The sequence below is a fragment of the Alexandromys fortis genome, unplaced genomic scaffold (genome assembly GCF_014885135.2).
Source record: "Alexandromys fortis isolate MF-2015 unplaced genomic scaffold, M_Fortis_MF-2015_v1.1 scaffold_9, whole genome shotgun sequence".
NCBI lineage: Eukaryota > Metazoa > Chordata > Mammalia > Rodentia > Cricetidae > Alexandromys > Alexandromys fortis.
In genome coordinates this window covers 4,572,855-4,595,280 of record NW_026067892.1, presented here as the reverse complement: position 1 = coordinate 4,595,280, position 22,426 = coordinate 4,572,855, and the positions used below count along the sequence as shown (strand labels likewise).

The 22,426-nt window shown below is 50.2% G+C and overlaps 2 protein-coding genes across 2 annotated transcripts in view; one reads left to right on the top strand and one right to left on the bottom strand.

Annotated features, from left to right (window-relative positions):
- The window catches only part of Slc37a1 (solute carrier family 37 member 1), a 61,850-nt gene extending 58,438 nt beyond the window's left edge, over positions 1-3,412 (bottom strand). The window contains exon 1 of the mRNA XM_050140687.1: positions 3,260-3,412. The gene's annotated coding sequence lies outside the window, so the exon portion shown is untranslated. The remainder of the gene's footprint in view (positions 1-3,259) is intronic.
- Rsph1 (radial spoke head component 1) lies at positions 3,227-20,846 on the top strand. Its single transcript, XM_050140707.1, has 9 exons — positions 3,227-3,360; positions 6,310-6,423; positions 6,525-6,630; positions 11,600-11,690; positions 12,151-12,286; positions 15,893-15,964; positions 18,543-18,702; positions 19,426-19,560; positions 20,664-20,846. Exons 1-9 carry the CDS (start codon positions 3,307-3,309, stop codon positions 20,705-20,707), a joined length of 912 nt encoding a protein of 303 aa, XP_049996664.1. The 5' UTR covers positions 3,227-3,306; the 3' UTR covers positions 20,708-20,846.
- The last annotated feature ends 1,580 nt before the right edge of the window (positions 20,847-22,426 follow it).

Genomic DNA, 22,426 nt, shown 5'->3' with positions numbered 1-22,426 from the left:
AAAATAGTCAAGACTTGATTAATAGCAGGCAACTCTCCTAATGTTTATTCCCATTTTAAACTAGGACCAACCGAGAAGGCCAAATACGCACCGTGGCCAGTATCTAACCACATGCTCCAGGAGCTCAATGTCAAAGCCATTTCTTCTCTGGACATCCTACTCTGTCTGCCCTTCTTCTCCCTGACATGCAGGCGATGGCCACTGGCTCCCTTGCCTCAGCAGACTTGAAATAAATAGCTTTTGCTTGCCCTAGTTGTGGTGGTTTAAGTTTCTCATAAAAGTATATATTCTGAAGTGAAACTCAAAGCCTCAACTCCTACCCTGTTTCTGTCTCATCAGGGATGCAGAGGCCTTCCCAGGATGGTCTCCTTGCTATGTATTTACAGAAAGATGCAAGGGCAAGGGATAAATGATATGTCCTGTGCTTCAGGAACTTCCTGTGTAACAGCCTGGATGCTGTTGATAAGGGCTCATATGCTGAAGCTTGGTCTCCAGCCTGCGGCGTTGATATGGGGTGGTAGAACCTTTAAAATGATGGGCCTAGCTGGAGACCGGCAGATCACAGGGGCGTGCCCTAAAAGGGGGCTCCTGTGTCATGACTGGTTCCCACCGTGACATGACATGCATATGTAAGGGAGAGAGCTGTGAGGGTTCGAATTTCTTCAGCATATTCTAAGCTGGGTGAGGACAGGCCATGCTCTGGAGTCCTGGTGTCAGAGCTGGGACTCTCTCCGCATAAGGCCTCACCTTTCAGTTCCAGTAACACGGACCCAGGGCTGATCTACATGCTCAGCTTCCCTTATCGTTTCTGTACATGGTAACACGATCATCTGACAGATGCAGAGAAACTGAGAATTTCTCTTTCCATGCATGTGAATTAATTCATTTCCCTAATTCCTCTGTAGATACTCTACGTTTTTGCTCTTAATCCAAACAAATGTTCACACCCAGAGGCAGACTTATGACCAGGGTTGTGGTCATTGCTGTGGGACAATCCTTCTGCACACTGTGAAGATGCGCTGCTCTCATTGTTAGTAAAAAGTTGATTGGAGGATGGCTAGGCAGGATTTTCAAGGCAGAGAGGATGCTGGGGAGAAGGGTGGAGTCTGCGATGCCACGAGACACAGGGTGAGCAGGATGGGAAGTACGTACATGAGGTGGACGAGCCTTTGGCATCACATAGATTACTTGAAATGGGTTAAGTTCTAAGAGCTAGCTAAAAACAAGCCTCAACTATCGACCAGCACTTACAATTAATATTAAGTATCTGTGCAATTATTTGGGAACTGGCTGGCAGGGCAGAAAAACTCCACCAGCAGAGAATGCTGACGGAGGCAGAGCCAGTTACCCATGGACTAAAACCACCATCACCATGGGCTAAGCTTGGATATTTTGTCACAGTGATGGAAAAGTCACCAGCATACATCAACAACACCTGCATTCTGCAGGAGCTATTTAAACCCCAGCACTGTGGGATGTAACGGGTCAAACTCACAAGGACGCCAGTCAAAGGGTACAGAGGCTCAGGTATAAAACCCCACACAGCATGGTGGCTGCTGTATTTGCTGGTGTCAAACAGCATGGTTCAAAGCGACGCAGGGGCATTGGTGGCTTATTTGGCTTAGAGGTTACAGACCATAATTGATCATCAATTATGAAAAGTCTGAGCAGGAAAGAAAGCTGAGAGCCAGGAGGAACACCACTTACTCGGCCCCTCCCTCCTGCCTGCTCAGTTACCTTCCTACACAGGCCAGGCCCACCTGCCTAGAGAAGGCACCACCCACAGCAGGCTGGACCTGCTCCGCCAATTAGCAAGTGAGAAAATACCCCGCAATTCCACAACTGAGAGTCCTTCTTCCTGAGTGTATCAGCTTGACCACGGGAACTAGCCATCACAACGACAAGGACGGTTCACTCGAGGCGCTCAGAGCAGATTCTAAGTGTCACACACACAGGGCGGTTACAGTGGGGGTGTGTAGGCTGGGTCTGTAGAGACTGGCACCCAGTGTGTATGTGTGCCACTCAGCACGCGCTGCATACTGCCTTCAAGTTAAGGTTCACATTCTATCACACGCTCACCATTGCAATGGATGGGAGACAGTGTTGGGGTTCTTTCCCCAGGCTCCAGGCTCCAGTCCCCTTTCCTTCCTCCAGAATATCTTTATCCTGAAGTTGATTGGAGAGACAGCCCCTTAGCCAATCTTTGAAGAAAGGCGTGCTGGTATGCTTCCCAGTGTATCCCAAGTATCCCTAAGTATCCCAGGGAGTCAGTTAGGCTGGCCAGAAGTAGGGAACCTGGATTGGGTAGTTTGACTTGTTTGCGGTGTCGTTAGTGCAGGGAGGGGAGCTTGGGGACATACAAGGGAGCCTGTGTGCACTTGGGTTTCTGAACAGAGGAAGCTGTGGGATGTTAGGAGGCCAGACACTATTGCAGAAAGTCTGGCTTAGTGGAGGAGTAGGAAGGTCTGAGCCTGAGCACGGGATTGGGAAGGGGATCCAGTGGGGTCTTGCAGGGTGGACTACGGCACTGGAGGGACACCCCCTCCCAGGAGGAGAAGCCAAGGAGAGTCCATGTGAATGAGTGGGCCTGTGTGAGCCTAATGGCAGGTTGGGCGTTTGAGAGGAAGCCAGAGGCACTAGAGGAGGCACCCGAGGACAGGGCAGAATGAATGTGGAACAGACCAGGAGTCACCTGAGCAGAGGTTGGCTGAGATACTGAAACCCTGGCCCCAGGCAGCGAGCATCCGCTTAAGAGGACAGAGCTCATCGCTCCTGTGTGGACGTGTTGACGGAAAACAGAAAAGACTCGAGTGTACATGCCTCTGGAGACCACAAACATCTCAACCGTAAAACCTAGAAAGGTTCTGCAGATCCCCGGAGGACCCAAGGGACCGAGAGGCGGGGCTCAGAGTTGAACCGCGCTTCTCGTCCTTCTGGGGGTCCGCATTTTGGTGGCTCCTTGTGGCGTCTATAAACCAGATCATTGAGGACATTCTAGAGGCCAGTGACAGTGTCTAGGTTAGAGGGCAAGATCTGCGTGAGTACCAAGTCGTCCTCCCCCCCCCCTCCTCCCCCGCTCCTCCCATTTCCCGGCGGCGATTGGCAGAGATGCCCTTCCAGTTGCTAGGACACTATCCCAGCCCTTAGCTCCTCCCACGCCTCTCGTCACGCCCTTTCCCGCCACCCTTTTAGGCTGAGAGCCAAGCGGGCCGGGCAGCGTCTCCATGGCGACGCGAGACGCGGGTGGGGTGGCTGGTACCTGCTTGAGACAGACGCTACTCCAGAGATCCCGGCTGAGACCAGATCATGTCGGACCTGGGCTCCGAGGAGTTAGAGGAGGAAGGAGAGAACGATCTTGGGGTGAGAGCTCCTGGTTAGGGAGGGACTTCTGGGGTGCGCCGCAGCTCTGGAGCGGGAGGCGTGGGGACCAGAGGACCGAGAGGCCGGGGACAGGACCACGCCGGCCACACGAGCGGCGGTGCGTCCAGGAAGTCGCTATGAAAGGTGAAACGCCGTGACGTCTTGTTTCCACCCCCCTCCCCGCTCCCATCCCGCCTCCCATTAAAGGCGAAGATTTCTAGTCAGAGGGCATGAGAAAAGGGATGGAGAAGGCTGCTTCCTGGCAACTCCTGCATGGTGCTGGGGTGTCCAGTACTTTGAAGATTTCACCACGTAGGTCTGAATCAGTTTCTCTGAACTGTCGCAAACCACTGGAATCACCTTAGAGGGGAGCGAGAGACTCGCAAGCCCGCGATGTGCCCATTGTTGAGAGCCTTGTGGCCCGGCTGTTCCTCCTTAAATCAGAGGGTAACCAGTCCCTAGGGCGATGGCTCAGTCCGTAAAGTGCTTACCACGTGAAGCATGAGGACCTGAGTTTAGATCCCGCTACCATGTAAAAAGCTGGGCACAGGAAGATCCCTGGAGCTCACTGGTTAGCCTATCTACGTGGGTGGGCTCCAGCTTCAGCGGCGGTGTGTATGGGGGAACCTGTCTTAAAATTTAAAGTGAAGAGGATTGCGGAAGACAGTGCCTGTCAATTTCTGGCCCCTGCAGATGGGTATGAACGTGCACACGAACAAGTAACTGTTGGGACATGTACATATCCACCTTATCGCACATACCACACACACTTGCACAGAGGTCACTAATTTATGGTCTGCTTCTGCTCACATCCAGTTTCCATCCCTGGCTATCAAAATCTCTCATTTGTCCCCTACCTGGTCCTACTGATCCGTACCATGTTTAAGCATGCAGGCATGTTGACAGACCACCTGTGGATCAGCTTACAGGATTTCTCAGTCAGGGGTGGGCAGACTGGGAGGTCCCTGGGATGGGAGCAGGGATCCACCCCTTTGGCTCAGGGTTGGCCATCCTGGGAGGCCTCTAGGATGGGAGCAGGGACTCTGCACACTGCGTGTGTTATTTCGTTTCTGTTGCTGTGATAAAACTCGGTGACATATGGAAGAAAGAGTTGATTTGGACTTACAATTCCAGAGGGATAAGAGTACATCATGGTGGGGAAGGTTTAGGGGAAGACACGCTGGCAGGATCAGGAAGCTGAGAATGCCCCTCTTCAAATGTTAGCACAAAGCAGACTGCAAAAGTCAGGGTAGACTATCAACACTCAAAAGTCAGTCCCTAGTGACTTACTTCCTCTAGCAAGGCTCCATCTCCGGAAGGTTCCACTGCCTCCCCAAACAGTGCCACCAAGAGGGGAATCAGTGTTCAGATAGCCGAGCTGATGGGGACATTCTCATTCAAACCACTGCACTGTGGCTTGGAACAGCCCTGAAAGCAATCTGTAATGTCACACGCTTATATTCCAGGCAGGAATTTCTGGGCTTTAAAAGGGGCTATAAGAAGGCAAGAAATGCCTACCTGTTCGTTTCTAAAGTCTTCCACTTGATGTCCTGTGCCTGTAACAGACACAGATCCAAGGCTGTCTATTATGTTCTAAAATGTTTAAATGAGTGTAATTGTGTGTGTTTTAAGTATGAAGCTTGATGTTCTAAGCTGGCCATGTTGCACCATTATGGCCATTCCATTACATAATATATGCGCAACACATCCTTGTTTATGAACCAGAGAACATTTATTTTACAAAGTAAGGAGAAGCAGGAGAATTACAAGCTTGTACTACTTTTTTATTTACTTGTTTTTGGAGTTGGGGCAGAGGTCTGCTATGTGGCTCAGGTTTGGCCTCTAACTAGATGGCTCAAGTGATCCTGTTGATCCTCCTGCCTCAGCCCTTACAAGTGGTACTGCTTGCACACATCTTTGTGTATGTCTGTGTGTATATGTGTGTTTCTCTTTCTCTTGTGTGTTTGTGTGTCTGTCTCTCTTTGTGTGTGTCTGTGAATGTGTGTCTCTGTGTCTGTGTGTGTATGTAAGGGGTGAAACCCAGGGTCTTGTACATGCTAGGCAGTCCCACTACCACTGATCTCCACCCCAATCTGATCTACTGACAAGATAGATTAGTAGTTATTTCAGATTGGATTAGAAGTTCTTTTTTCCTTTTTTAAAAAGATTATTTTATTTTGTGTGTATGGGTGTTATTTCTGCATATCTGTGTATCACATGCATGCAGTATCTGAGGAGGCCAGGAGAGGGCATCGGATCCTCTGGAACTGTAGTTACAGATGATTGTGAGCCACCATGTGGGTGCTGGGAACTGAACCCAGGTCTTCTGGCGAAGCAGCTAGCGCTCTTAACTGCTGAGCCATCTCTCCAGTTCCAGGGTCAAAAGTGTTTGAACTGTAAGCCCTTTGATAGGGAGTTTGAAAATCAGATTACTGGAATCTCCGCGACTCCTTCCCCTCTCCCTCACAGCGTCCCGGCAGGACACAGACCTCTGAGACCACAGGCTCTCCAGGAAGCCCATCAAGGAAGAGCCATTCTCTTAGGGCATTTCCTTAAGCACTGAATGACTGGAGAAAGTAAAGAGGGAGGTGTTTTTGAAGGCTGGGGACCTGTCCCACCTGTATGTGTTCTTTAAGTGTTTTCCTGTGACGACATAGTGCACCTAGCATTCTCCACGCATGGGTTCATGTTTACAGCATCAGGATTGGCATAGTTAATCACAGGCTTAGCTGCTGGAGGTGGGAGTGAGGCTCCCACCATGGACATTTGCACTGACTGTGGGACCTTGGACCAGGGCTCTGCCCACCAGGCTTGGCTACCTGCCTCCCCAGGGCAATGTGACAGTGCCCACGGTGGGGAGGCTTCAGTGATGCGATAGCTCTAAAACGCTTGGCTTGTGCTTGGCGCAACTGAACAGCAGCGACAATTACCTTGATTTCTTTTGCCCAGGAATATGAGGGGGAGCGAAACGAACTGGGAGAACGGCACGGAAACGGGAAAGCGAGATTGCCCAATGGAGACACATACGAAGGACACTATGAGTTTGGAAAAAGAAATGGCCAGGTCAGAACTGGTGACTTAGGAAACTGGTTTTCTCTATTAAATATTGTCTTGATGTGTGTGGACTCAGGACTGATAGGAACTGTATCATCGGTGTGTTTCAGGGGGTCTACAAATTTAAGAACGGTGCCCGGTACACCGGAGAATATGTTAAAAATAAAAAGCACGGTCAAGGCACCTTTATTTATCCAGATGGATCCAGATACGAAGGTAACATGCATCACCATGAAGACGATTCTTGTTCCTGCTGTGCAGGCTGCTTCTGCCATCGAGATTGTCTGTAGATACCAAAGTGTATAAGGGAGTTCAGTAGATCTACCACACAACAACAACAAAATGTGCTCCTTCCTCTGTTGTCATAGAGGCTAGAAGTCTTTTTAGTAACTAACATCTAACCGTTTGGCTGGTCCTGTGGCAGCACATGCCCTCCTGGAAGCCAGAGCTTAGAGTAAATGAAAGGAGATGCCTGGGTGAGCACAGACTCTGGGTGCTGCCTAGACCCATGACAGCATATGACATCTTCCCTCTGAAGCTCTGGGTGTGGCCTAGACCCATGACAGCATATGACATCTTCCCTCTGAAGCTCTGGGTGTGGCCTAGACCCATGACAGCCTATGGCATCTTCCCTCTGAAGCTCTGGGTGTGGCCTAGACCCATGACAGTCTATGGCATCTTCCCTCTGAAGCTGTCTTTATTGTTTTCTATTTTTGCCTAATTCATCTTCTGATGGTCATGTTTCTTTTTAGACCTTGGAGTCCTTTATCCAGGCATTTTGCCTTAGTATGGTGTCTTTCCCAGTCTCCAATTGCTTACATGCTAAGGTCATGCCTCGGGAAGATTCTTAGCTTATTTCTGAGAACCTCCGGTCCCTATGTACTAGTGCCCCCTGGTGGGTACAAGTCTAATCCCAGAGTCAGGGTGGGAGAAGGCAGGAAGTAGGCTGTGGACCTTCAGAAAGTGTATGCTGATTTGTATGTCTGGATTTTTTTTTCTACTCTCTGCTCCTCTTGTGCCCGGAAAGGGTTTTCTAGTTTCCATCCGATTTCCAAAAAGATCTGTGCCTTCAGTTTTGAGTGTGGGGACAGTAGGTATGACTCTTCATGTCACCTCTTCTCCTCTGAGCTTTCTTATCTGTAGCCTGCAGATGGAATAGACTGATATCTGTGCAATGCTCATATCCCTGCCTCGAGGGAAGAGTTTGTTGGCAAGAAGCATGATGAACTCTGTGTGGCAGCATCACTTTCAAATGAGGGTGACATAGCCTCAAAATGCAGGCTGTATTCCCACCACTAATACCTGAGATATTCATCTTCAGGGAAAGCAAGGCTTATTTTGATTTTTAGAGGTTTTGCGGTTGGGTTGTTTTTATTCTATGTGCATGGGTGTTTTACATGCATGGTTGTTCTACCTGCATGCATGCCAATGAAATATGTGCATAAGTTGTCCACAGAGGCCATCAGAGGGTATCAGAGCTTCTGGTGCTGGAGTTATAGATGGCTGTGAACCTGTGGGCTCTGGGAAATGAATCGGGTCCTCTGCAAGAGCAGCAAATTCTCTTAACCACTGAGCCATCTCTCCAGCCCCTGATGTGAGCCTGTGGCAAGGCAGAGCATCATGCTGGAAGTCTTCTGTAGCTCTGGCTACTCACCCTATGGTGGCCAGGAAACAGAGGGAGGGGGGGATGAGCATGTCCCCCATGACCATGACCTGGCTTCTTTCACTAGGTGCTGTTTCTCCGAGGTTCCACACCTCCCAACAGTACTATAGTTGGGGACCAAGCCTTTTGGGGACACCTTTCCAAACCACAACAGTTACCCATCCTGCTTCCAGACAAAACTAAAAATAACGGATAGCAAAGGATGGGGGTTATTCTAAACTCTGAGATGGGGCAGAGGCATTTGTGCCTCTGCATTAGACATGGGACTTAAATTGTTTTGTTCCTAAACTTTAGCAGGTTTGGTTAACCAGAAGCACCATCTGCTTTTCAATGAGCTTTGAACAATTTGATTCAGGGCTTAATTTAATTCTTCCCAGATCTCTGGGAGCCTAATCTTGTTGTCACTTTTGATCTTAGTGTAGATGTTAATACAATTTGGGTAACATATAAAGTACATTAAAAGGGGAGGGAGGGGCTAGGGAAGTCTTTTTTTGAGGCAGAGCTGGGGATTTTATTAAAGATCTTTTAATACAGACTTAGGCATGGTGATCCTACCCAAGGGTGGGTACAGCGCCTCCCCACAGAAGGGAGAGGCATCAGGAATTCTTAACATGGACATGAACCAGCTGAAGAGAAAAATCTGCACACCAGACTCATGAGCTCAAGCCTGGGTGTTCACACCAAGCAGCCCTCCGTTGTCTGTAGACAACGCCTCTCCAATGAGTCAGTTCCGTTGTGGCTTCAGCTACCACAGCCTCAGGGCCGGCTTATCCTCCCAAGGCTAAGTCAAGCTAGAAGTTCCCTGGCTGGTCACACTTCTGCCCAGCTCATTGCTAACTAGGTGCTCCCCTAACCCTGTCTCCTGTCTGGTGGTCTTCCCTTAGGGCGTGTGGAACTCACAGAAGTTCTGTTACTTGTTTATTAGAAAGAAAACCACAAATAATACTGACGACTAGTCAGATGAACTGGTATGTAGTGTGAGTTCTAGAAGGGTCCAGTGTGAGCCTCTGTTCCTGTGAAGTTGGTGTGCACAGCCGTGCTGGCATACACATGCCTTCCGCAACCCCAAGTCTCATCAAATCTCACTGTTCACATGGTCTTACGGGCTTCATTGGAAGCCACCCCCACCCACATATCCCAGGTCTGGTGAGAAGACCAAGAATGATGAGAGAGAGTAGGAAGGAATGGTTTTTAAAAATTCAGAAAAAGTTAAATGTAAATTTAAAGCAGGAATAATAAATAGGTTTCTAAAAGCCACTCAGGAACCCTGACTCCCAGCCATCGATCCCTACAGCAGGTGCAGGCCTCCTTCCTCCGAGAAGTCCCACTCACCTGGCACAGGGTTTCCTGAGCTGTGTTGCACGGGCTCCTGGGGCCTCACCCACGTGAAATCTAGCATGTTTGCAGTTTAAGTGTCCTCTTCAACTTTTGAAATGTTTCTGCAAAACACACGCTTTTCTTGTCACGCCAGTCTGGAGCCCGGCTCCCAAGGGCAGGAGAGAGATGGATTCCTTTTGTTATGGTCTTTTTGGGGGAGGGAAACTGCCTGAAGCAACCGTTCCAGCTGTGGCCACTTTGCCCCAGGGTGTGCTAGAGCAGCTCTGAGTAGCTGCGGAAGCCAATTTTGCTCTTCTTTGCAGCTCCATAAACAGCTCCAAATTGGCCTCAGTGGGAATATTCCACGTAGAAACTGGGGACGCTGCAGACGCAGATACAGTAGCACTGCTACTGAAGATCCAGGACAACCCCAGATCTTCGGCCACGCTGTGCACCATCCCACGATCAATTACCTTAATCTTTGGATTCCCCATCTCTCTTGCTCCTGTCCCTGTCTCACATCTTATTGTGGTACCTCGTCCCTGTCTTGAGCCTGTGGCAGTTGCCACCCCCATCTCTGTATGCCTGGCCAGTCTGCTCTGTGCTGGGCCATCGTTGTCTTTGAGGTCCTGCTCTTGCCTCTGCCCCAGGCTGCTTATCACATGCCACTGGCCTCTGTCTTCACCAGGCGTGAGCTCTTGGGGGCCGTGTGCTGCCCATTTGTGCAGCTGTTGTCCTAGCTCACAAGGTGGCCGGAATGTTTTGTTAAGTAAACGTTGGAGAAGTGTGGATAATCCTATAGGATTCCCAGTTTTGGATAAACTTTGGGGTTTGTTCACGGGAACAGACAGTTTGGATAATTAACATTTTGTTAGCATCGTGTGCATTCTTCTTACAGTGTATGTGGAAATGTCTCTAGTGTTTGTGTAAGCCAGAAGTCCACACAAATCCTAGGGTCCTCTTTAAGGAAAAGGATATAAAGTTGCTATAAAAATGAATCTTCATTTGTAGTGGGAAATGGAAATAAATTAAACATTCTTAAAGAAATTAACTATCATAAACAGCCCAGAATTTAGGCAGGCATCCTGGGGCGTGTTTTAATTAATGGCAGACATCCTCATCGCGTCCTCAGTAGCTGTCTTCCACCACTGTCTTGGCTTTTCTTTAGCCCTGGGGTTGAATCCAGCTCCCCCCTCCACCCCCACCCCAAAGCGGGCATCCTCTGCTCCCGCTAGCCAACATCCTCTCCAGAAGAAGGCAGTTTGCCTTGTTTTCAGTAGCGAGAATAGAAGATGGGATCATCCTTTTCTCTTTAAACAAACTGACCTTAGTTTTACATTCTTCGTAGTTCCATTCTAAGTTCCATCCGGGTAGTATGCTAGTAAGTAGCGTTCTAGAAAGCTCTATCTGGGTGCTGATTTGCTGTTGGTCGTACGTGAGGTTTTAGGTAATGTCCACCGTGAGAATTCCCTGGTTGGTTTCTTTCCTGTGTAAGCTGTAAGAGTTGAGAAGTTTTTGAGAGACTGACTTCAAATCCCCTTTGGGGACAACACAGCTTGTTGCTGACCTTGCTGTCAATCCAAGCGTTCCAAACTTGCTGCTCTTTTTCCAGTGTTAGGGTCTTCTGTCAAGTGCATGAGAAATTAGCAGGACCCACCTACACGGAGGGGAGTGGGCAGGCCATGGAGGCCAGGAAAGGGAATGTGTAAGGGTGAGTGAGGCAGTTGGCAAGAGGACAGCCTTGGGACCAGGTGTTCGGGTGGGGCACAGAATGAGGCTAGACCATCAAGCCTTGGCGATGTTGCTGAGTGGCCAAGCACCTGCAAGGCTAATGGAGTGTGGCGGAGATCACTGGCAGAGGTTCAGACAAGCTGGTTTGAATCCTGACTGTTTGCCCACCAACTTGAGAAAGGGTGAAAGCGGCTGGGGCTCACAGCAGATACGTACACCCTCCAGATCTGTGTCTCGGACTCCTAACTCAGCCCTCCTTAGCTAGCGCTCCCTGAAGCTGGCACAAGAGGAAGGGGGTGGGGGTGGGTGGAGGGACATCAGGAGAGAGGCAGCAGGCTTAGCTCTGAGGATACAAAGGTTACAAAGTTCTCTCTTCTTCAGAGCACATTGCTTGAATCCCGCTGGGCTAGCGGGGGCCACGACATCAGTGTGTTCTTCTCATCTGGCTTTGTGTCTGTGTATTGTCCTCTGCAGGGGAGTGGGCAGACGACCAGAGGCACGGCCATGGCGTATACTACTACATCAATAATGACACCTACACGGGGGATTGGTTCAATCATCAAAGGTTTGGCTTCTGTTTAGTCTTGGGGGTCCACTCGTGGTGGAAGAACAGGATGACGCCCACTTAAGGCAGTCATGCTGCAGGTCAGGTGTGTAGGGGAGGTGCCGCTGAGAGGAGCAGAGGAGGGACTACCGTCTCCTCAGAGTGGGTCAGGGCACATGGGTCCTCCATCCACAGCCCCAGGAAGTGAAGACACAGAGGGCCAGTCTAGTGGAGAGAGGTTAAACAACCCTGCCTCCTCCCGGAGAAATGGGTTCATGTGCAGGCAGCTAAACTCTCGGCACTAGGAGTTGCTGGCCCCAAACTTGTGTTAATGTCGCATGTGTTGGTGACAGGCCAAGCCTTCAAGTGGACACGGATATTGGAAACAAGCTGCCTGTGAGCTGACTTAGGTCCCCCTCAGTCTTTGGGTCAGTGCCCTGTATCGGACAGTGACCAAATGCCCTTGTCTTGTCCTCACCAGGCACGGGCAAGGCACCTACTTCTATGCAGAAACTGGCAGTAAGTACGTCGGTAGCTGGGTGAACGGGCAGCAGGAGGGTGCTGCCGAGCTCATCCACCTGAACCACAGGTACCAGGGCAAGTTCCTGAACAAAAATGTAAGTGAGCGTGCTGTGCGTTAACACTAAACTTTCAGGGTCCCTTCCAGCCCACCAGATGAGGACAGTGGCACCTCTCCCAGCTCTTCTAATGTCCGCAGAGCACTGAGTTAACTGGGGTGGAGGCAGAAAGCTGGCCCTGCTTCCCTGGGCCCCAGGAGTGTTTTGCATCTTTACTAAGGCCAGTGCCCTTGGTACCAGGGTATCTTCTGCTGGCTGTGTGGCCTCTTGCCCTCCGGCAAACCATGTCTAATGGGAGGCGGATCCCAGAGCTCCCTTCATACCAGAGGCCAGCCTGCCACTCTTGGTTGGGAGGGTTTTAAGGACCCAGAGAGCTTGCCCTGGGTCTCATGCTCACCAGCTGCTGTTGGGTGGGCTCTAGCTTTGGTGACTGTCTTGTGCAAAGTGAGGAGGACTCGGTAATTGCAAGCCTTCTACCCAGGCATTCGTGAGAGCATTGCTCAGGGCTGGAAAGAGACTCCCCAAAGAGAGAGTTTGCTGAGCACACTGAAACAGAAGTTGACATGGGGTTTGGTCAGCTTCCTTCATCACTCCTCTTCAGACTCTCCGAGTGCCCTGTTTCCTTTACATGTAACTTGAACCTCAACTGTTGGGGAAATCAATAGGCTAGACTAGCCAGTCTGAAAAGGGAGATCAGACCTGGAGGCTTTGCTCTGTCTGTTAGTAAAAAGCTTACAGTTACACAAACCACTCAAGAATTGGCTACAAACTACCCAAATTGGCTGGGCAGTGGCGGCACATGCCTTTAATCCCAGCACTTAGAGACAGGTGGATCTCAGTGAGTTCAAGGCCAGTCTAGTCTACAGCGTGAGTTCCAGGACAGGCCCTAAAGCTACAGAGAAACCCTGTGTTGAAAAAGCAATAAGGGAAAGAAACAACAACAACAAAAAAAAATCATAAAGTGTCTTATGTTAGCATTCCCGTCCCCACTGTCCCTCCCCCTGCTCCTCCCTTAAGGCCTCTGTATACTATGCACACACACACACACACACACACACACACACACACACACACACACACACACCAGCTTATGCAGAATCAGTTCTGAGCATTCATGAGGCACCAGGACACAAAGGGACACAAAGGCGCTCCTGCTATCATCTGGGCATGTGAGATAAAACTCACCAGAGGTCCCATGGTCCAGACAGAGCTCCTGTCTTGGCTCAGCAAGCTATGCCACGAATGCCCTCCCTCTGCGCAGCCATTCTGTTCCCTAACACAAGCAAGCCATCTAACACGAGACACCAAATCCCTAGCAGGTTTTTCAGGTGTGGGACGAGGGCATCCCCTCTGCTCTGACCCTTAAAGGGAAAGGGACTTTGAACCATCCTAATCTACATTCAGTTCCGTGTGTCTGCTTTTGTTAGCTCTCCCGTTAGACAGCCCTGCTCACCTGAAAGCATGCTCCATTTTCTAGGCAGAGGTGGTGCCTGACTCTGGAATGAAAGCCAGTAGACTTAGTTGTCATTCTGATAAATGCATTTAAATAGATTAGCGTCCTAGTCATCTTTCTGTTGTGATAAACACCATGACCGAAGGCAGCTTAGGAAGGAGAGGGTCTGTTTCATCTCACAGGTCATAGTCCATCACTGAGGGAAGCCAGGGCAGGAACTAGACGAGGGCGGGAATCCAGCAGGGCCGGAGCTCGAAACAGAGACCTGGAACACTGCTTACCGCCTTGCTCACAGTTACCGCCTTGCTCACAGTTACCGCCTTGCTCACAGTTACTGCCTTGCTCTCGGGCCATGTTTGCCACCTTTCTTAGCCAGCTCTGGCTCACCTGCCTGGGCATGGTGCTGTCCACCGTGGACTGGGCCCTCTTACATCGGCTAACAGTTAAGAAAGTGCCCCACAGGCCAGTCTGACGGAGGCACTTCTGTGCTAGAGGCTCCTCCTTCACAGGTGTTGTTAAGTGGACAATCAGGATGCGCCCTCACAGCTAGATCCTGGGATTGCTGAATGGAAAGGGCCGGTGTTCTGAAACACCTCGCACATCATGCGTGGTCTTGAAAAGCTGCACAAATTTACTCCCTCGCCAACAGAACCCGAGTCCCCATCACGGGTCCTCATGACATTGGATTTATCTGCTACATCCTTTGCTTTTGTTCCCTCCCCCAAATCTGACATGCAAACATTTTTTTTTCTTTCTCAATTGTGTGTTTCCCTGGTTACGAGCCAGGTCAGACATTGTTCATTCTCTAAGCACTTGTTTGTGTTTCTGAAATTCTCCCGTCCCTGTCCTTGCTGACAAGGAGGGATGGAGACGGGAGGCAGACTAGCGGGAGAACAAGTCCTTGACTGCTTAGTCAGGACCCTGCTGGCGGTTAGTGAAGAAATGAGGGCAGTGGATGGGCCAAGGAATAGATAACTAGATATGCCCCTCTGAATCACATCACCGGGCAAAGTCTGGGAAGGTGACAGACGCTGCTGTCAACTGATGGCTAAGGGAACCGCTCACGGTTGTATTTTTAAAAGTCTCAGTTGCTTTACCACTTTATAAAAGGGACAGGGAACAGTAAAATTAGTTTGTCCTTCAGCAAATAGAGAAAGGTATTTTCCTGAAGGAATATTTAAATGTCACCGTGAACGAAACTAATCGAAACAGGTGACTATCTACGAATGCAGAAATGAGAAAAGAGCCCCTAAATTGACTCCCCAAGGAAACATGGATTTAGTTTCATAAGAAGGAGCGTCATGACTAGGAAACTGACAGCCCAGCGTGGTGGTGTACGGCTCCAGTGACGAGACTTCGAGCCAGCCTGAGCTACGGAATGAGAAGTAGTGTCAAAACACAGCAAAACATCACGTTCACACCACTGCCTGTGCAAACAACAGTGTCAGCATAGCAACGGCGAATGTGGGTAAACAAGGAAGGCACATCATAATTCGTGGTTCAAGGTGAAGCCAAACGTTAGGTTGACACCAGGTGGCGTGGGAAACACTTGTAAATCTGGGGAGTGGCTCACACTTGGTTTCTAAATCAAAGTGGCGACAGTGCGTGTCATTGTGACCAGGTGTTTGTTTTAAAAATCTCATGGGGGGCAGCTGGTGAGGTGAGATGGATCAGTGGGTAAAGGGACCCCCTGCCAAATCTGACAGCTTGAATTTGATACCCAGGTCCCACACGGTGGCAGGAAAGAACCGACTCCGGCAGGTTGTCTGCCCCCTGACTGCCACACACTTTGCTGAAACACGTGCACCCCACCCCCATCACCGAGTAAATAAATAATTTACAAATGCTTTGCACTAAATCCAGTGTTATAACAAACAGATCAAAGCATTGGAAGCCAGCCTCTCTCTAGCTAATCTGCCCCCTAGGCACCAATTTACTGTAGGTTCTAGAGTGGAGGTATTTCTTACTCTTTTTAAATGCAGTAAAACATGGCTGAGACCTTCAGAAACAAACCCTCCAACAGCTCCATTAGCCATCAGTTGACACAGCGTCTGTAACCCCTCTCAGACTTGGCACGCTGTGGTCATTCGGGGTGGCTCTCTGGGCCTGGCATAGGAAGTGTTTTGTGCTTTCTGTTTGAGGTCGGCCGCGGAGTTGAGCATAAAGTACACCGAGATCCTCTCTCCCCACAGCCTGTTGGTCCTGGGAAGTACGTGTTTGACATCGGATGTGAGCAGCACGGAGAGTATCGCCTAACAGATGTGGTAAGTTCATCACCTTGACCCCACTCGGTAAAAGGGGATTGGCTCTGAGCATGCTCCTAGGAGCTCCGCTGCTGAAGTGATCGAAGTCATTTCACAATGCCTGTGGGGTCAGAGCTAGATTTTGTGGCTAGGAACTGGCTAACCTTGAGTTCCGGCAGGTGTCAGTCCCAGAACGGGATCTGAATGCTGGAACCGTCGGCACCCACGTCAGGTGGCCCCTCACATTCTGTGGGCGACCTCTCCTAAAGCCTAGTTAGCAATACGTTCCTCTGCTGCATTTGACACAGATGTCAACACCAGATTGGCATTCTCTGACCGGCATCAGTGTCATTGTGCTTAGGCACTTGGCACAGGTGTGTGTGTGTGTGTGTGTGTGTGTGTGTGTGTGTGTGAGCTCCTGATGTGGACACTCAGGCACAGGTGTGTGTGTGTGTGTCTGTGTACGTGTATGTGTCTGTGTGTGTATTAATGTCTGACTATACCTGGAGATAGCTGGAGGGTTAGTAAAATTTCCTGGTCTTAGTACTAGTTTGGGCCTTGGACTTATTTATTCCTGCTGTAAGAAGTTTGGAAATTTTTTTTATGATTAAGGACAACTTAATTATAGAGTTTAAAAGAAAACTGCCTCAAGGGACATCAAGCTGTAAGCCTCAGCAGTGGTCTGGAAGAGCAGAATGGAGGGAAGGTGGGGGGGTGTTGTCTGAGCTGGGCTGGCATAGGGGTCCACTGCGGCAAGGAGTGGGGCTTTGGAGGAAGAGCAGAGGAGCCCAAGGTGTCAGGAAGCTCACACTCAGTATAAGGTCTCTCCTTTCTTGACTCAGCATTTTGCTTCTCACTTAACAGAAGCACTTTAGGGCCTCCCCCTGGTATATCCACGTTATCAGCTGCTCTGGTTTAAATGAGAAATGCCCCCTGTCCCCATGAATGCATGCTGATCCCAGACAGTGGGGCTGTTTGGGGGAAATTCTGACACGTTAGGAGGTGGGACGCAGTTGGAGGAAATGCATCCCTGGGGGTAGAAAATGCATCTCAGGGTGCTAGGTCTCCCCTTGGTCCCTTCCTGTTTGTTCCCATCCCTGTTTCCTGTGGATCATGCTGTAAACTGTCCCACTGTGACAGTCTGACCCCTCTGAACCCTGGAGCCCAAATACTCCTTTCCTCTTTGAAGTTCTTCTCTCGGGTATTTTGACACAGTTACGCAAAAGGAACGAAAATCCTGCCCGTATTAATGACCTCATTTTTACTGGAATTACCTAATCTTCAAATAGGTCATGTTCTTAGGTCCTGGGGGCTAGGACAATATCACACTGTCAGAGGGTCACACACAGTTCATTTCACAACACAGAGAAAGTCAACCTCAATACTCTGAGGCATGAACACATGGTTTATTGAGGGTGCCTTAGGATCAGCTGTGAAGGAAGCAGGATTGGAGGGAAACAGAAGGTGACCTGTGCTGGGACAGTCCTGAAGCTAGGACCGGCCTGAACCAGAACCAGGCAGCAGGTGTGGGCTGTTTGGGGAAGGGTGTGCTGTGCCATCTAGGGCTCTGTGGCTTTCCCAATGGTCAGTCCCTTGGGAGGGACTCAGGTTATGAGCCATCAGTTACGCTGGCAACTGCAGAGACATCTGCCACTTGGGGAAGGTTCAGCTATTGCCAGAGCACAGGTGTTCTGTGACCTCGTTCTCAGAGTTTGGTCCTTGGCTTAGCAACCTCAGGGTCGCTTGGGAACCTGTGCAAATTATTAGGCGCCAAGCCTGACCGGTTGAGTTAGAAGCAGTGTGGTGGGGCCAGCATGTGTGTTTCAGAGCCTTTAGGGGGACTCCGGGGCAGGGTGGGCTTGGGCACCATGGTCCTTGAGTGCTTGTGTCGTCCTGCTAAATGGGAAGCTATTTCCGGGTGAGCGAGCAGATGTTTGGGGTTCCGCCTACAGCTACAGCTGTCCCCACCTGTGGCCATGAGGTTTTGTAGACTCGTTAGGTCGCTGTTCCGATCTCTGGAACTTTTATGAAAACTACAGAAATGAGGAGTTGACAGATATGTTTGAGAAAAAAAAAATGACATGTTAACTTCAATCCCAGGAGGAATTACCCGTTTACGAATGTTGACCTCCCAGTCCACTTTTGTTGACTTTGGTCTCTGTACACACGCCAGCTATGTATGTGCCCCTGTGTGTGTACATTTCCCTGCCACCATGTGGACATCTTGGGCTTCTTAGGGCTTTCTTAAGTAGGTGTTGCTTTATGGTTTACACGGAGAGCCCGGGACTGGGGTGAAGCAAGGTTTGAAAAACTTGTCTCCTTGGTTATCCTCAGCCGTTGAGGTATATGCCGAGCCCGAGAGCCCCTCACAGTGTCCTGGTTATGCTCCATGGCTTCCTGTCTTGTCTGGCTCATACAAGATCTGTCTTCAGTCCTTAGATGATGCCACCAGGAGTCACAATTGCTCTGGTCAGGCATGGTGTTGCCCGAAAGCTTCAAGTCCCAGTTCAGAGCCCACCTTTTCCCTGGGGTCATTTAATATTCCAGACCAAATAATGATAACAATGTTGATGACTTCATATTTTTGTACTTAAAATAGGAAAGAGGAGAAGAGGAGGAGGAAGAGGAGACATTAGTGAATATCGTTCCAAAATGGAAAGCTCTCAAAATCACAGAATTGGCCCTCTGGACTCCAACCCTCTCTGAGGAACAGCCTCCTGCTGAGGGACCAGGCCAGGAAGAAGCACAGGGAGCTGCTGGTACAGAGCATCCCAGGGTTGTCAGGGCAGTCACCCTGAGGTTGTCAGGGCAAGCGCCCCGGGGGATTGTCAGGGCAAGAACCCCAGGGGATTGTCAGGGAAGGTGCCCTGGGGTTGTCAGGGAAAGCATCTCTGGGTTGTCAGGGCAAGCGCCCTGGGCTTGTCAGGGCCAGGGTTGCAGAGCAAGTTCCCTGAGGTTGTTAGGGACATACACACCTGTCCTCAGACCTGGTGCAGCTGGTGTCTCTGGAAAATTGCCTCTGGGTCAGTTTGGGTGCAGGATACTATAAGGGCAAGTGTTTGAGATGGGAGTCTCCCAGGGAACAGAGGGGAAGCGTGCAGACCAGCTGGTTGGAAGGAATGTCCAGCTATGACGTAAGGCCTCAGCAACCTTGGGCGATTCCCCAGTAACCAGAGTTCCCTTGGCAGAGCCTCTCTGTGGGCATGACTGCCGATAGCAAATGGGGTCACATGTCCCTGTGGGAAGAAGGACGAGGCAGCATTTCTGTGCCCATTGTACAGTGGTCTCGTGGAGAAAGTTGGGAGATGGGGCAGGGTGATCTGATGGCCAGGCCTGGGCTGGAGTGTTGGGCCAGGAAAGGAGGCCCTGTGGTCAGGAGCAGGAGACCTTGCTGAGCAGACCAGGGGACCCACTTGACACACATGCCTGCACTCCTGTTCCCTGGTGACCCCATCCTGTCATCTAGCCTGTCTTCATCCCAGGTACGGGTGACGCCTCAGATGAAACCCAGGGTCTGCCGGAAGGCTTTGAGGGCGAGATGGATATGAGGACCGGTGAGGAAGACATGGACACCTTCCGGCAGGAGAGTCAAGAGAACGGTTATGACATGGACCAGGGTAAGAACACATGCCCTGTGGAGTGGACAGAGCCTGTGTACCCGAGGCTAGCCACACACCGCAGGAGGGGCAGGCTTCTCCTTCCTCCACTGTGCTCTCCTCAGACCAGGCTGAGGGACCTGAATGAGCCTGGAGAGACCAGCCTAAGTTCAGCTCAAGTCCAGTTTGTCTGCGAGTTGACCCTGACCGGGGCAGGAGCTGGCTTGGTGTGACTGGTTCTTAAGGCTCTCCCTCAGAACTAGACGTGTTGGGAGCAGTTCCGTCACAGTGGTGTAGAGAGAATCTGAAAACTTACACCTCTGCAGTTCACAGAGAGGGGATCCCACCTCGGGTTCCCAGAGTCTTCGAAAAATCTTTCCCCACCGGGACCCCTTTGATTTAATCAGGTGGGGTTCTTGTCTCCTAGGGTAAATCTGATCTTGTTCTTAGGAGAGGGCTTAGGGACAAGCCTGTGCACCCGAGGTTGCCTGCTCCCCTGGCTAAAGGTAGCAGCATGGGATAAGGACCTGTCTTAGTTAGCGATGCCATGACCTCAGCATTTAGTTAGGGGTGGTTTACAGTTCGGATGTTTAGTCTGTGGTCACCACAGTGGGAAGCATGGTGGTGAACAGGCAGACATGGTGCTAAGTTCTACATCCAAATTGCCAGGCAGCAGGAGGAGTGAGCCACTGGGCCAGGCTTGAGCTTCTGAAGCCTCAAAACCCACCCCCAGTGACACACTTTCCTCCAACAACACTATACCTCCAATAGTGCCACTCCCTATGAGCCTATGGTGGGTATTTTCATTGAAACCACTACAGCGCTCCTTTTGATTTGATTTTGGCTGTAAAGAATGAATATATTTCCCATTCTTTAAAAAAACATATCGGAAACAACAAAATCAGGCAAAACTGGTTTTCTACGTATCTGGTGGGAACACACGCACGGACTTAGATTTTTTTCAGCAATAACTAATGTGAACATTGTAATAACACACCTAAGAGGCAGCCTCCCTTAGCCCAGGGACCTGAATGCTTGCAGAAAACAGGGGTAAATGCTTAAGTACCTGTAATCATCTATATCATTAACTTTTATGTTTCTCTTGCGTTTTCTTTCTTTCCCAGGAAATGCAAACTTTGACGAAGAGCAGTCAGACCTCCAGGAGTAAGACGGAGGAGGTGGAGGAACAGGGGCACACCAGCCCGGCCTCAGTTAACTCCGGGCAGCTGGGGCTGGCGCCAACCAGCCATCAATCTTTCTCTCTCAGTTAAGTTGTTTTGCAGTTGGAAATAAATCTCTCAGTGTTCAGTGTTTGTGAAGGATTCTTCTGTGGATTGGTTTCCAGCTGCTTGTGGGCATCATTTCGTGGAGAGGGTGAAGGATTGTGGACTTCTGGTGTGCACCACACATAAAACACGGCTTCTGGAGTGTGCCCCAGGCCCTGTAAGAAGGCCATCTGAGCTCTTTCTCCGCCCTCTCCTAGGGCTTTCATCTCCCAGCAGGCTCCCTGCTTCAGGCTAAGCACAGGCGTTGGTAGTGAACGCCCCCTTCAGGTTCTTTGGCAACTGCAGTTTCCCGCCTCGTTCACGGCCAGGTGACTTAGGGACTCCCAGCTGGTGTCTCCCTTCGCTCCCTTGAGCTGCTCCCTTTCCCCAGCATTGTTCCTGGGGGCTAAAGCAGAAGCCCCGACGCTCTGTCCCACACAGTTTCACCTCCTCTTGAGGCAGGGGCGGTCAGTTCCTCCAGAGCTCCCCAGTACTGCCCAGTGCATTTCTTGTCCTTGTCCCCTCGACTCTGGGGGACACGGTGCTAGGGAGTGGCAGTGTCCATTGTCCCATCTTTCATTCCCTGGAGACACTGCAGCAGACCTTCAAAGCATTTTGGTTTCCATAGGGCTGACTTATCCTTACTGCTAACTGCTCAGGCCTCCATTAGCAAAACGGACGATGATTGTGTTTCTCTCAATATTTGCGTCACACAGTAAGTCTTAAATCCCAGCAGAGGACGCCATGTCAGAGTAGTGTACCCCTAGGTCTTCAAGTTCTCAGCGCCTAAAGTCACCCCACCCAACCTCCGTACTCTGCACAATCTCTAACCGGCATGCAGCAGCTGTGACAGTCAGTGCTTTGACCTCCGTGATGGGCAGCCACCAGGAACAGCGGAGGGATCGAGGGATTGAGCGATGGTGACACTGTGGCATGCTGACGCAAAGCTCTTGTGCAGGTTCCCTCTCCATGTGGGAAATTCACCTTGAGAGGAAACACAGATGGCTGGAAACCTTCGAGTCTGTGATTCAGCAAGTTTGGGGAAACCCGCGTGTGCACTTGTTCAGGTTCTCAGGGGTGCAGAGGTTTCTGGGTCATAGGCCACACTGGGTGGGAGGTCACTTTCCATAGGATGCTGTGGTCTAATCCAAAGACTGAGACAGTTCAGAGCGCAGATTCAGGTCCCCACTGTGTGGGAAGCCAGCTGTGTGTGTGTGTGTGTGTGTCTGTCTGTCTGTATTGTGTAATATTTTTCCTTGTGACTCTCAGAAGCTGGATGAGGCAATGCAGATGTAGTGCTCACAACACTGCATGTACACAGATGTGGAGATTTACTGATACCATGTGACTCCGTCAATCTCCTCACAGTGATCCACAGGGCATCTCTGAGTAAAAGATTTATCAGAGAGGAATTTCCTACAATTCGGGCTTTTAAGAGTATATAAAAACAGATTACACAAATTGCTGGACTCTGTGAGCCTTATGAAAAATGCAAGATGAAATATTTTTTCCCCACGAGGGCCATTTTTATTCAAACCACTGCATTCCACTCCCTGGCCCCCACAGACTTGTAACCATAGCATAATGTAAAAAGCATTTAGTCCAACTTCGAAAGTTCCCAT

Bases quoted from the DNA above. Each gene is read 5' to 3' on its own strand.
- Rsph1 (XM_050140707.1), top strand. From the start codon at position 3,307: ATGTCGGACCTGGGCTCCGAGGAGTTAGAGGAGGAAGGAGAGAACGAT. The intron at 6,424-6,524 runs GTCAGAACTGGT...GGTGTGTTTCAG, and splicing joins TTGGAAAAAGAAATGGCCAG to GGGGTCTACAAATTTAAGAA. The intron at 6,631-11,599 runs GTAACATGCATC...TGTCCTCTGCAG, and splicing joins AGATGGATCCAGATACGAAG to GGGAGTGGGCAGACGACCAG.